Source organism: Anopheles arabiensis, chromosome 2, assembly GCF_016920715.1.
Source record: "Anopheles arabiensis isolate DONGOLA chromosome 2, AaraD3, whole genome shotgun sequence".
In the NCBI taxonomy this organism is placed as follows: Eukaryota; Metazoa; Arthropoda; class Insecta; order Diptera; family Culicidae; genus Anopheles; species Anopheles arabiensis.
In genome coordinates, this window is record NC_053517.1 from 48,790,667 (window position 1) to 48,803,910 (window position 13,244).

The window sequence follows — 13,244 nt, forward strand, 5'->3', positions numbered from 1 at the left end:
ACCAGCAAGCCCTCTCGCACCACTACTACGAAACGGGTGCCGTATAGCTGAGCGAGTCGAGCGCTTCAAACATTAGCGTACGGCTATCTTTTCTAAGAGGAAATACTGCGATTAGAGCATTTTAATGACGGTATTGTTGCTTCTTTATTCCATGCCACGATCACCAACAGTTAAATATCGTGCTATATTACATGATCTGCTGTACTGTGGGTTTAATTGCCCACGAAATCAAACAACACATTCACATAATTTGAAAATGAACGGTTTTCTTAAACAACTAAATTACATTTCAAAATAATCTTTTCGTTGCATTGGCCCCAATCACCTCTACATTCGCTGCGAGGCTTGATTGGCGGCCACCGTGCGCAGGTTACCGTACACCTTGCTGGCCGGCGAGCCCAGAATCAGATGGCTAAGGGCGCGTTTGGCGTGCTGGATGTACTTGTAGCTGCCCATGATGTGAATTTTCGAGCCCTGCAGAATGATGCGCGTCTTGGTCGTGTTTTCTACGGTGAACTTGGTCCGGCCACCCTTTCCCGCCAGCCGTCCGATCGCCCGACTAAGGTGGTCACCCTTGAGCGACTTCACGTCCGTTACGTCGAAGCTTTCGATGAACAGATCGTCCAGCCGGATCATTGCTAGCGCGTCCTCCACCTCGAATCCAAGCGCAAAGGCACGCACAAAGTCGTCCGCTTTCTGCAGGTAGGTGAGGTCTGGCGTCGCATCAGTGGCCTTTATTTCCACCTGTAGGGATGAACAAGTTGCCGGCTGGGTTAGAAGTTTGCTGGGCAGAATAGCGATACCTGCTCGTGCAGGCCCGTTTTGGATTCGAACATGTACCTTACTATTTTTAACGTTGTATCGTATCATCAGGGAGAGTTGCTCGACAACGGGGGTGTAAAAATTTTCATCCAGTTTTCTTTCAACGCCGTTTTGCTGCCATGCAATAGGAAAGAAATGATAGTTAGTAATGCTGCATACGAAGATGTTTTGCACCAAAATTACCGTGTCTTTGGGATAAGCACTTGACGAATCTCACTCAACTGCGTTGCAGGTTTCCTCTTGTGCAGTTTTTCCGTGCCGGTCGCTTCCCGGGGAACGCTTTCAGCGGCTGTATCGACCTCCATGCCTGTGTTCTATTGCAGACCGTTGTGCTGCACGATATTTCCTCACAAACAGAATATTACCGCAAAGGAATGCGATTTTCGTCGCCCGCGAAAGATGCCTACGATGTGGAAAGGATGTAAGCACATGCGGTTTTGTTTGCCTGTCAGCCGTTTGACAGCTACCTTTGACAGTTCGGCATAGGGCAAGAAGAGAGAAGGAAGAAAACACCACCCCAAAAAGCTCGCCCGTTCCACCCCCAAACCGCACCAGACCTGTTTGCTCGGACGGGCAAGTTCAACCCGATAAATAGGAAACGCTAAAGAAGGGCACGCAAACGCGAAAAACGGTGGCGAAGGAGGGTAAAGTTGTTAAACAAGAAAGTGGAAAAAACAAGTGCGCGTCGCTCGGGTCTGCAGTGCGTTTTGTACCGTTGCGTCTGCTCGTACGCAAAGCAAAGCAAAGAAGGGGGAAACGGAACGAATAGAAGGTTTGCAAAATTAACTCAATCTGCAGGCGTTTGCTGCTGCTGTCATAGCGGGGTGGGAGGGATTTCAAGTCTATTCATGAAGTGAAGTCGTTCATATTGATTGGATGCGTGTTCTGCTGTCCATTTTTTCCTTCCTCGCGCTAGAATTCCTGTGCCAGTAAAATCACCATCGTCCATCGCCCGCCCCACGCCCCATCGCAGTGCATGCCACAGATACAGGAATGGAGCTGGATAATATATACCTGAACAAGCTGCCGATCGTAGCTGCCACGGGCAGCGAGGGCGGCACCTGGAACCACTACGCGTTCATCGAGAGCACCTGGGGCGAGCGCAAGATACTGCTGAAGATAATCGTGTTCAGCCCGCTGTACAACACGCCCCTCAGCTTCCTGTCCGAGATCGACCACGAGGTGCTGCAGCAGACGGCCATTCGGCTGGAGCGGCCCTGGAACGATTTCCTGCACGAGACCAAGCTGGCACTCTGCACCGAGGGCGGCGCGAACGGGTTCAGCTACGCGGTCGAGGAGAACAATTTCGTGTGGCGCAAGGTGGTGGGGCCCGCGCTAACCGTCGCGTACGGTTCGGTCATACTGCTGCGCTCCCAGTGCCTGCTGTCGGATGTGCTGTCCAACTCAATCGCCACCCAGAACCGTTTGCGCAACGATGTGCAGCTGAAGAACAAGGTGCTGCACGAGCTGAAGGAGGAGCACGAGGAGCTGGTCGAGCTGCAGCGCCAGCAGGAAGAGGACAGCCGGCTGTACGAGATCGAACTGATAACGAAGTGCATCAGCATACTGAACGAGAAGAAGGAGGTGATCAACCATCTGAAGAAAAAGCTTGCCGAAGACGACGATGAAGCAGAGGGCGAGCAGGAAGGGCGGGACGAGGACGAGCGAGAGGAGGAGGAAGAGCGCCGGCGGGTTGAGACGACGGCTGTCGCGGCTGCGGCGGCGGCGGCTGCTGCTGCTGCTGCTGTGGGGTCGTACGGTGGTCGGCGGTTGGCGACTGAAGAGGAAGATGCCGCAGCATCCCCGCTTGGAGCGAGCGATTCGGAACCGTTCCTGGTGGACAGCGATCCACAGGATCAGGACGAGCACGGCACGCTGCCCAAGCGAACGAAGTATCAGCTGGCGCAGCGTAGTGCAACGACCACATCGGCCAGCAGTAGTGTGTCGTCCACGGTTACCCGCAAATCGACGGTGCCAGAGGAGGACGATGTCGGCGCACAGGAACAGCCCGATGGCCAGCTGGACGATCTGTACAATAAGGACACGCAGGAACTTTTGCAGCAGATGTAAACTAGTGATGGATAAAGTTGGCAAAAATCCGGAGTCGACTCCGATCCGACTCCGATAATTTCGGAACCGACTCCGGAAGGTTGATCCGCCCAGCATTATCCGAAGTCGTTCGGAATCGTCCCCAGTCGGTCAGAGTCGTTGGAAGTCGGAGTTATCGGAAGTCGTCTGGAGTCATTCGGAGTCGTCGGAGTCGTCGGAGTTGTCTGGAATCGGTTGGAGTCGGAGCCGGCCTTCGAAACAAAGGCTCTGGACGACTCCAGACGATTCCAAACGATTCCGGACGACTCCGACTCCGGGCGGAACGGGTGGTTCGGTTATGGCTGGAGTCGGAATTGGACTAACAATAGCCGGAGTCGGATCGGAGTCGTGGGTGCGCTCCAAAGAGCACATCACTAATGTAAACGTTAGACTGGAAAGGAAGGAAGTGGAAGCACGAGGCATTTTTTAAACGAAACCACATAAATCAGCAAAAACATCTCCGTTTTGCGTTTAGATTAGGATAAGCCAGCGTTTGTGTGTAGTTTGTGAGTGATTGCATTTCGGTTTCCTTTCAAATCAAACTCCCATCATTATCATCTTTATTCCTTGCGTTACAAAAATGCCAAACAAATTAGATGGCAGTTAGCTGGCGGAAGCAGATGGCGAACCATCGTACTTTAAATCAATTGTATGTGTCGTAAGCGTAACAAGCAGCAACAGTGTGTCATAGTGCAATGGAATATTTTAGCGTAATTTATGTGCCAACAATACAGGGTAAGGGAGTGAAATCAAGTGTGAGAATCTGTAAAGCTTTTCTTTCTGGCGGGATTCTACCCATTTACGAAATTTTACTTTACGTGTTTCGTATTTCGATAGCCCCTCTCTCTCTCTATATCAACCCTTTCTACCATTACCGTTTCTATTCCCTTGCGATCGAAGTTCTGACTGAACCAAAACCGAAGGGCAGTAAGTTAAGATTGAAAACATTTGCTATATTCCTTTTAAGGAGGAGGAATTCGATTCAAACGTAGTATGTAACTATTTATTATTTTATATTGCCATTTGATTTAAGTCATATCGCATTACCCATTTTTTGATAATAAAAAGGATAATCATCAATTTACGGTAAATGCAATGGGTTGCAATTTCGCTGAAATGATATCACATCACATCTACGATTTAAAAAAAACGATAATTACAAAACACATTAAATCGTGACAATGCCAGTAGTAGCAGGGAGACAAAACCTAAAAAGCGAGGAACAATCTGTTAGAAGCTCAACAAGTTTTTGTGATGGGTTTTGGGTTTTGTACTTTCATTACTATTACGCGCATATGAAATGTCTACTGGAACTATTTATTTGTATCAAAATTGAAATAAAAATTATTTTATTATTTTTCATTAAATAAACTATTCCTTTCTTATATCAAGTAACGATATTTGCACAATCTTTGTGTTGTTTCGTTAGTTGTAGATAAATCTCGCATAGATTCAAGCATTCGTGTACTTTAATAGCAATTTAGTAGGGGGAATGTGATTAAGCGAGAACTGGACTGGAATGTGTGCAGGGATGTGTTGGGGCATGGTATAGTGCGACGTCTGCAGACGACCGTATCCGTTCTTTCGTTTTGGACAGTTTCCCAACGCACTGAAGCAGTTCCAATTTCCACTATTTTATTATGTCTCCTTTAGTTTGCTTGTGTTGTTTATGTGTCTGTGTTTTGTTGTGTAGGTGTGTGTGTATGTTGTTGTGGGGTTTGCTATATGCACCTCTCTTCGATGAACCGCTACCGCTCGAATGCGTTAATGCGTGAATCATGGATCACGGACTTCAGTCCCTTCATCAGTCCCTTTAATCCACGGACGATTTTTTCTTTTTTGGGGGGGCAAGGATACCCCACAGGCGTCCAAAACAAACAAACAAACAGAAAAGTATCCATGCAGAATGCACACAAGCACATATGTTTACCTCTTTCGATCTTATGATATTTATATTTCTACTTTCTTTTCACGCATTGCACCCACCCACGCAGACAAAAAGGCGGCATTGCACATTGCGCGTCTAGACACGTTTGCTTTGCTGTTTTTCCCCGTTCTTGTGTTGCTACACAGGAGACCGTTTTACTCACACAGTAACTTCCCGCGCAGGGAAGAAAATTCCAACAAAATCTTGATAATTCATACATAGATAATAATTAGAATAGCAGTAATCTATCCAGCAAGATGTATGTGTGTGTGTGTTCGTGTGTGATACAGCAGACACGTGAAGAAAGATCGCAAAAGAAAACATATTACGATGCGCATAGAGACGACAAAACCAAACACCAGTCCCGTTCTGTTAATCCTCCTTTCTTGCCCCTTGCCGAATGTTCTTGACATGGAACGGTTCGTTTGGAGAGGGAAGGATTGGTGTTTGTGGGGTTCATCAAGGTGTCTTTTTTAAACTTTTGCTGCTTATCCGTTCCGTTTCCTGTTCCCTAGATCCTGTCTGTCTGTCTGTCTGTCTGTCAGTTAATGTTTTGTTTTCTTCATGCTGCTGCTGTTGCTGTTCTACTACTGCTACCGCCGCGGCCGCGGCTCATAGCGCAAAGGGGAAGGAGCGTGGTGGTCGATCGATTGAGAGGATGATAATCATAATAATAACTGCTGACCCGGAAACAATCTGGTGTTCAGCAACAGCCCGACTTTGCCTCCACGTTGCGCCCCTTGTCGATCTTCACAGCACTTGGCGGATCTGCAGCACTGGACGGGGGTCCTACGCGATTCTTGATTTCGGCCGCCATGGTCATGAATGCCTGCTCTACGTTGGTTGCGTTTTTCGCCGACGTCTCAAGGAATGGAATGCCCAATTGATTCGCCAATTCCTGTAAACATTCACCACAAAAAAAGATTGGTCACAATTAGTCAGTATTGCGCATATTGTGATCCATGTTAGGGGCATGGAGGAAGGTGGAAGCGTACCATTGCCGTGGTAGTATCGACGCGTTTCTTCGTCTGCAGATCACACTTGTTGCCCACTAGCAGTTTGTTTACATTGTCGCAAGCGTAGCGCTCGATTTCCTCCAGCCATTGCTTCACGTTCTCGAACGAATCGTGATCGGTACAATCGTACACCACGATGATACCATGTGCCCCGCGATAGTAGGACGACGTTATCGTGCGGAACCGTTCCTGTCCGGCAGTATCCCACTGAAAGGAAATGGAAATGATTGTACATTAGTAAAACAATTCCCTTTTTGCAAACAGCATCGTACGATGGGCGGCAACTCACAATTTGCAATTTGATTGTTTTTCCATCCAGATCTATGGTTCGAATTTTCTGTAAGCAATGTAAAAAAGGCACACAATTGATTAGATGCTATCACGCCCTGCTTTTCTGACTAATCGTTGCGGGGGATACTTACAAAATCTACACCAATTGTGCTGATGTAACTTTCCGTGTATGTATCGTCCTGTTGATGGGTAAAAAGTTAAACAAATGTTATTCATAAGTACGTGCTTACAAACACGTTTAACATTCCTCTTCACTATTAATATACTCACAGCAAATCTTAGCAGTAGGCATGACTTTCCAACGCCGGAATCACCGATCAGCAGCAGCTTAAACAAGTAGTCGCTATGGGACAGTGACGAGAAGAGAGGAATAGGGAAAGAAATAAGCCAGAGCCGCCATAGTACGTTGATAATGAAATAATATACTGAGACGCCCCTCTGAGCAGAAACACTCGGGATGACTTAACACTCTATTGCTTCCAGCGAGAGGAAAGTCTAGCAATTAGGCAATAAATAAGAAAAGCAGTTGAACGGGCGACAGTACATGAAACAAATCAATTTCTTGCTATTAAACTGAATTGCTTACAAATTGGAGCGCGCGTGTTTGTAACAACAACGAAATCTTAAGCGTTTGCCACACGCTCTGCGGATTCAATTCCATTTCCTGGTTTTCATCAATTGCGACGTGACACGTCGGCGAGGTTTAAAGGTTTAAAGTTCACCTCCAGCTGTGCGCAAGATCTTGCAAGATCCGTAGATTCGTAGGACTTGCGTCAGTGTTGATCGCTCGATGTGCTGCACCCGATGCATGCTAAGTAAGAAACGGCACACTCTACAACGGGTGACTCATTCACCGGGAAACGATGGATGATAAAGAATTGGTTCGGAGATGTAAAGCCATCTAACCGTTAACAAAGAAACGAGCTTGTATGGGTAGCATTTCCACGTTTCGGTAGATGTAATTTTCATTGATTAAACATCAACTTTTAATTGATGTTTTTTTCATGATCACTTAGAACTGACGGATGGGCGTTATATGTTCTAGCTTTCCCTTCCTTCCAAACTTGACCATTCTACCAGCTCTCGTACGAGGGGTGGATTGAACACTCGACACGACTATGTGCGTGTGTGTATGTGTGCGCGAGTGGTTGTTGTTTACTCGATGTAGTCCGTCTCTTTTGCTCGCTTGCATTCGGTACACCCCAACACTGGGAAGCCCTTTTCGACTGAAACAAACAAATAATATTCGATCTTTCGCAATGTTCGCAACATTCGCACGCTTCCCGAAGGTTTATGCGATTAGGATAAATCGTTCCGTCATTCTCTAGCACACTGGCGCCCTATTATCAACAGTGTATTAAAATCGATGAGCGACCGATCCGCTCTGTACACACTCGCCTTCTCTTTTTCGCACACACTCGTACGAGGGGTGCGGGTGCCGCCGATGGCATTACGATGACGATGACGGCGGCGACGACGACGACGGCGAAAGCTCGACGTCGTCATCACCGATGCTCGTGGGGTGTGTATGTGTGAGAGTAAGAGTGTGTGTGTGTGTGTTGGGGAGGGGCGGAAGGTGTAGTTTAGAAAATGCTCACAGCGGAATATCTTCGTCATCATCGTTACCGTTTGCTCTTATCGGTCAGAGACCAAGTAAAGAAAAAGAAAAGAAGCAAACCGTAAGCAAATGTAATTCCTTTTCGTCATCCGATCCTGTCGCTCAGCTAAACACGGGCGGAAATAGTTCTTTGTTCCCTGTGCTGCTGCGGCGACTCCTGCTCAACCAACTCTGTCAGGGCCTGCCTGTCCCCAATAGCAGTAGCGATTGACGCAGTAGAACAAACTCGATGCATTTCAGGAAGAATGGGGGAGAAACACCATATTACACGCTCCCCTCCCCCATCCCCCTCTCTGTTCTCCCTTCCCGTTTGCGGTGGTCACTTACTATTCGGGACTCATGGTCGTACTGGGGGGAAATTGGTTTCCTTCACTCAGCTCCTGGGTAGTGTTAACAGTACGGGGCACACGGGTTGCAGCTTCGACCGATTTGCAGTACCGATTTTCTTTCCAGCACACACAATTAACACGAATCACGAAGTCGCTGACGAATCGGATTCACTCGGCGGCCACACCGTTACCAGCGCTTGGGTATCGCAATCTGCAGCGAAATACGTATCACAAGTCGGAATTCACTTTTACGTCCGCTATTTTCTCGCAAACGGGAAAGAGGCGACGGAAACCACGGCAAAATTAGATTGCTATGAAAATGTACAACACTTCCAAGTTTTCTGGTTTCTTTCTTTCCGTGCGCGACACTGACACATCATCTTCATCGAAAACGTCACTTTGGCGCACAAGGTGCATCGAGCGCAGGTGGCTCGGCCTGGAGGGCAGTTGATGTTGCGGGGTTTACGGAGGAGCTAATTACACAAAAATTTATAAAACAATTAGAGAATTGTGTGATTGATGTTGCTTTGCATTTTGTTTGATCTTATACGTTTGGAAAATTGATATCTAAAATTGATTTCAAGCAACCTTGGTGCGTATCTGACGTTTATCAGCGATTGTCAACAACCGCGTATCGACTGGAGAAGATATCCATTTCATTAAAAATCGCTACAACTTTTAATGTGAAACAATCCACCAGTTCGGATACAATCGGTCATCATGTTGTCCCAATACGTAGAAGAGCTAGAGCAGGTAAGCTTTGCGCGGTATTGCAACGCATTGTAACAAATGAATTACACTCCCGATCGTCAATTTGTAGGACCCGTTCGAGGTGGAGGAATTTATCGAAAGATTGTGCTGGCGCACAAACAACGAAATTGGCTCGGACCAGTTCGACCCGGATCTGCTGTACGAAACGTTCGTCGAGACGATTAAGGACATGAAGATCCTGCAGGAGCGACAGCAGCGAAAGTGCGACAAGCTCGAGGAAGCGCTGAAGGAAGAGCAGGCAATATTCGTGAAGGCGATTGATAAGTTCGTCGCCAAGCACCAGGTGTCGGTGGACTACTTCCATCAGCTGGACGAGAAGATTAACTCGGTCGCGGGCAAGGTGATCCATCTCGGAGAGCAGCTGCAAAACGTAAACATGCCGCGGAGCCGGGCAGTCGAGGCCCAGCTGTTGCTCAACCACATGGCCGAGTTTCTGACGCCGGGCCCGATCGTGAACGATATTTACAGCGACAAGAGCAAGCTGTACGAGGCGGCCGACATTATTCAGAAGCTGTTTCAGATCTCCCAAGACCTACCGGCCCAGCGGTTTGCGAACGCGAAGAAAAAGATTGAATCCAAGTACGATGACGTCGAGATGCAGCTGATTGAAGAGTTTGCCACGGCGCAGAAGATGGAAAACATCGAACGGATGAAGGAGCTGTCCGACATTTTGTCTCAGTTTAAGGGCTACACGCAGGTGATCGACGTGTACATCGAGCAGAGCCAGGCCACGACGTACGGGGGTCGCGACGTGTTTGAAGGGATCGTGCCGCTATGCCACAAGCATTACAAAATCATACAGCAGGTGTTCAATGCGCCGGACAAGGTGATCAGCAAGTTTATACTCAACATTTACCAGCTGAAAATTAACCAGTTCGTGCAGACGAAGCTGGACGACCGTAAGGACGAGAACAAGTATCTGAAAACGCTGTCCGAGCTGTACTCGCGCACGATGAAGCTGAGCGCCGAACTGCAGGAGTTTTTCAAAGGCTCGGAGGATGATCTGCTGCAGAAGCTGACGGCCAACATTTTCGACCGCCATCTCGCTACGTACATTGAGGTGGAAAGCCGCACGCTGGACGCAAAGTGTCAGGTGGAGTTGAAAAAGTTTTACGAAACCAAAAACCATCAGAAGAAGCAGATCGAACGTTTCCAGGAGCTGAGGCGCGACATGCAAGCGCTGATCGGCAGCAGGGCCAACATCAATATCGCCCAGATCGAGGACTATGGCGGCGAAACGTTTCTGTCCGAGGAGCTGGCAATTAATCTGCTGCAGCAGTCGTCGCACGCCTTCGAGCGGTGCTGCCTGCTCTCGAAGGAGACCGATTTGCCGCGCAACATACTCAAGCTGACGGACACGCTGCTGCGCTATCTGCTGCACGAGCACTGCGATTATGCGCTCGATCTCGGGCTGCAGGCGATTCCGATCGCGGAGTGCAAGAGCGTACCGCAGATCTACTTCTTTGACGTTGCGCAAAAGTGTAACGCCATCGTGCACCTGCTAGAAAAGACGTACAATGCGAGCGTGATCCCGAACGTGATCGGCACTCCGCAGTACACGGATTGCATACAGAAGAAACGCTCCTACCTGGAGACGGTGGAAAATAAGATAGAAACGGGGCTGGAACGGACGCTGAATGCCATCTTCGGCTGGGTGAAGACGTACCTGAGCAGTGAGCAGAAAAAGTCCGACTTCAAACCGGACACGGACGTCGATACGGTGGCGTCGAATGCGTGCCTGGCGGTGGTGCAGTATCTGAACCCGCTGATCGGGCTCATCCAGAAGACGATCGATGGAGAAAATTTGGCCGCCGTGCTGACGGAGTTTGGCATCCGCTATCATCGCGTTGTTTTCGAGCACCTGCAACAGTTCCAGTACAATACGGCCGGTGCAATGTGCGCGATATGCGACGTGAACGAGTATCGGAAGAGTGCTCGCGTCCTGCAGAGCCCGCTGGTAACGCAGCTGTTCGACGTGTTGCACGCGCTCTGCAATTTGTTGCTGGTAAAGCACGAAAATCTCCAAGAAGTGTGCGGTGGCGAAACGCTCAACTATCTCGACAAGTCCGTGGTGATGAACTTTATCCAGCTGCGGAGTGATTATAAAACGATAAAAATATCCAACTCCTTGAAGGGCATATCGGACCAGAGAATGGTGTAGAGTGGACGAGAGCCGACGAGAGCAAAAGCTGTTACAGAGATAATTGTTTAGATGCAGTGCACTATTACTAACACGAACAGTTACATTTATAGCAATATGTAATTTAACGAAGAATATAATCATTCGAAACAAAAGCTCATCAAACCGTGCAATACGATCGTACGGGTTTCGTCCGAAAGTAGAATTCCCCCGATAGTGCTGGTAATTGATGGTTCCATCCACTTGCTGTAATGAACTGCTGGTTTGGGGAATACCATTCAAAACAATGCACAAAATGGGTGTTGCATATGCGAACAGAAATTCCGCGAAACTCCTTCTTTATTCAAATGCACTTATGTAAATTTCACTTTATTCAACCATTAATACCCAGCGTGCACGCAGCACTCATCTTTGCTGTTATTTTCTCAAGCGGCAATCGTGGCAGTGATCCAATCGACGTACTGGTCCACCTTGGTGTAAACCCCGGGCCAACCGGCCTGGCCGCACGGCGTCGGTCCGAACGATACCAGCCCGATCAGATACCAGTACTGCAAACCGCCCGCCGTATGGACGCCCGTTAGCGGGCCGCCCGAATCACCTTGGCACGAGTCTTTGCCGGCCTCACCGCCCGCACAGAGCTGCGATTGGCGCAGCAGCACCTGCTCGCGTTGATAGACCTGATTGCACGCGTCCAGCGAAACACCGTCGACGGCCACTTTCTGCTTGACGTTGCTGAAGCGCGCCGTTGCCGTGCGTCCCCAGCCGGCCACCTGCATGCGGAACCCAACGTAATCCCGTGCCTTCAGCTCGGCCTGCATCGGCAGACAGATGGGCTTGATGAAGTCAGAGTACGGCACGGATTGTTGCAACCGCAGCAGCGCGATATCGTTGTACTGTTCGGCGGACGTTGGCACGTACTCTGGATGCGGTATCTTTCCCTCGATAGGCACATCGATCGGTGGCGGGGAGCAGTCAACGTCATCGCCCAGTCCCTCGCAGTCCTGTGCAGTAGAGGTGTCCCATTCGCCGAGGCGTACTTCGGCCCTTTATTAACAATTGGCAAGGTAATGAAATGAGTTAACAAGGACAAACTTTTCCATGGAGCTATGCTAAATATATGAAAGAAAAAAAAAGGGTTCAAGAGGTGTAATAATTATACTTACAAATTCCAGGTGCTCGGGATGTCTTTACCGTTGACGCAGTGCGAAGCCGTTAGGACGTATCGATCGTTGATCAGCACACCACCACAGTGAAACCCGAAAACGTTATTCGCTAAGCAGAGATAGAGAAGCACAACAACAATGCGAGTAAACATTAGACAGCAGGTGTTATGTACAAACATGTTGAGCGTGGTGGAACCGTCCACCACCACCCCCTCCGTTTTTATGTACACGAGCAACCGGAATGTACGTACGTTTTGCATATTTCAGCAGCGCAATCCAAGGGAACTCGTCAATGCGCGTGTTAACGCCGCCGAAAATGCGATCGCTTGTCTGTATGCCGCACTGGCCCGGTGACGGCAATAGCCCGACACCAACGCGAACCGGTGCCACCAAGCTGTCCGCACAGCAGACGAGCGGATGATTTTCGGCCGCGGACCAACCGCACTGCGATCGCTGCAAGTACGTCCGATCGGCATCTAACAGCGGTTTTTTCCTGATCAGCGTCAGGAGACTGTTGCAGTTGCGCAGCAGTATACACTCGCCCACAGTGCTATCAGGTAGGGTGCATTGTTCTGCGTGAAATGGGGGTGAGTAGTAAAAAAAAAGTAGAACGTTAGTCGCTAGTTTGTCATCAGGCTACCGAAAATTAGGTCTTGAGAAGTGATCATCTTCCCTCTGCTTAGAGGTCAACTGGAACGAGGTTGGTGGGGGTTGACTTGTGATAACCGTTGACAAAACAAACGTACACACACATGCACACGAACACACACACACACTTACGAGCAGCTGAGATGCTTAGAAGCGTGAACAGTAGAAACGGCACCAACTGTAGACGGTGCAACCTCAGCGGGCAGCGGCTGTAAACGCTCATGATGATCGCTGCAGGTGAGGCGAGAAACTGTCGTTTGCGTTGCCCGAACCGATCCGTTCGGACTGCTGCGAATGACTAAGCCGGCGGTTCGCCATGACGCGGAACCCGGCTAATGCGTGCGTCCGGCCAGGGCTCCGTGTGTGGCTTCTCCTCCTTCATCAAAGATCAGATCGCGAAACACGCTCGCGCGCTCGGGCGAGAGAGAGAG

General features: G+C 49.1%; 5 protein-coding genes across 5 annotated transcripts; 2 read left to right on the forward strand and 3 right to left on the reverse strand.

Moving 5' to 3' along the window:
* Positions 1–111: 111 nt before the first annotated feature.
* LOC120898817 (RNA-binding protein PNO1) lies at positions 112–1,287 on the reverse strand. The gene is given in 4 exon segments (XM_040305184.1): positions 112–744; positions 841–897; positions 900–936; positions 1,006–1,287. Coding segments are annotated over 4 exon segments (633 nt in total). The 5' UTR covers positions 1,128–1,287; the 3' UTR covers positions 112–327.
* A 17-nt stretch (positions 1,288–1,304) lies between these two features.
* LOC120898816 lies at positions 1,305–4,001 on the forward strand. The gene is made up of 2 exons (XM_040305183.1): positions 1,305–1,594; positions 1,739–4,001. Exon 2 carries the CDS (start codon positions 1,816–1,818, stop codon positions 2,890–2,892), a length of 1,077 nt encoding a protein of 358 aa, XP_040161117.1. The 5' UTR covers positions 1,305–1,594; positions 1,739–1,815; the 3' UTR covers positions 2,893–4,001.
* Positions 4,002–4,528: 527 nt separating this feature from the next.
* LOC120898818 (ras-related protein Rab-1A) lies at positions 4,529–8,445 on the reverse strand. Its single transcript, XM_040305185.1, has 6 exons — positions 8,090–8,445; positions 6,415–6,487; positions 6,276–6,323; positions 6,143–6,190; positions 5,833–6,060; positions 4,529–5,735 (listed from the first exon to the last, which is right to left on the reverse strand). The coding sequence occupies exons 1-6, from the start codon at positions 8,101–8,103 to the stop codon at positions 5,541–5,543; spliced, it is 606 nt and encodes a 201-aa protein (XP_040161119.1). The 5' UTR covers positions 8,104–8,445; the 3' UTR covers positions 4,529–5,540.
* A 106-nt stretch (positions 8,446–8,551) lies between these two features.
* On the forward strand, positions 8,552–11,167 carry LOC120898814 (exocyst complex component 5). The gene is made up of 2 exons (XM_040305181.1): positions 8,552–8,844; positions 8,912–11,167. The coding sequence occupies exons 1-2, from the start codon at positions 8,812–8,814 to the stop codon at positions 11,021–11,023; spliced, it is 2,145 nt and encodes a 714-aa protein (XP_040161115.1). The 5' UTR covers positions 8,552–8,811; the 3' UTR covers positions 11,024–11,167.
* Positions 11,168–11,302: 135 nt separating this feature from the next.
* LOC120898815 (serine protease easter) lies at positions 11,303–13,136 on the reverse strand. Its single transcript, XM_040305182.1, has 4 exons — positions 12,946–13,136; positions 12,417–12,737; positions 12,166–12,274; positions 11,303–12,046 (listed from the first exon to the last, which is right to left on the reverse strand). The coding sequence occupies exons 1-4, from the start codon at positions 13,034–13,036 to the stop codon at positions 11,428–11,430; spliced, it is 1,140 nt and encodes a 379-aa protein (XP_040161116.1). The 5' UTR covers positions 13,037–13,136; the 3' UTR covers positions 11,303–11,427.
* Between the last annotated feature and the right edge of the window lie 108 nt (positions 13,137–13,244).

Coding starts and splice junctions, on each gene's coding strand:
- LOC120898816 (XM_040305183.1), top strand. CDS start 1,816: ATGGAGCTGGATAATATATACCTGAACAAGCTGCCGATCGTAGCTGCC.
- LOC120898818 (XM_040305185.1), bottom strand. Junction 6,324..6,414: donor GCCTACTGCTAAGATTTGCT/GTGAGTATATTA, acceptor ACCCATCAACAG/GACGATACATACACGGAAAG. Junction 6,191..6,275: donor GCACAATTGGTGTAGATTTT/GTAAGTATCCCC, acceptor CATTGCTTACAG/AAAATTCGAACCATAGATCT.
- LOC120898814 (XM_040305181.1), top strand. CDS start 8,812: ATGTTGTCCCAATACGTAGAAGAGCTAGAGCAG. Junction 8,845..8,911: donor ACGTAGAAGAGCTAGAGCAG/GTAAGCTTTGCG, acceptor GTCAATTTGTAG/GACCCGTTCGAGGTGGAGGA.
- LOC120898815 (XM_040305182.1), bottom strand. CDS start 13,036: ATGAGCGTTTACAGCCGCTGCCCGCTGAGGTTGCACCGTCTACAGTTG. Junction 12,275..12,416: donor GCTGCTGAAATATGCAAAAC/GTACGTACATTC, acceptor ATCTCTGCTTAG/CGAATAACGTTTTCGGGTTT. Junction 12,047..12,165: donor ATCCCGAGCACCTGGAATTT/GTAAGTATAATT, acceptor TTGTTAATAAAG/GGCCGAAGTACGCCTCGGCG.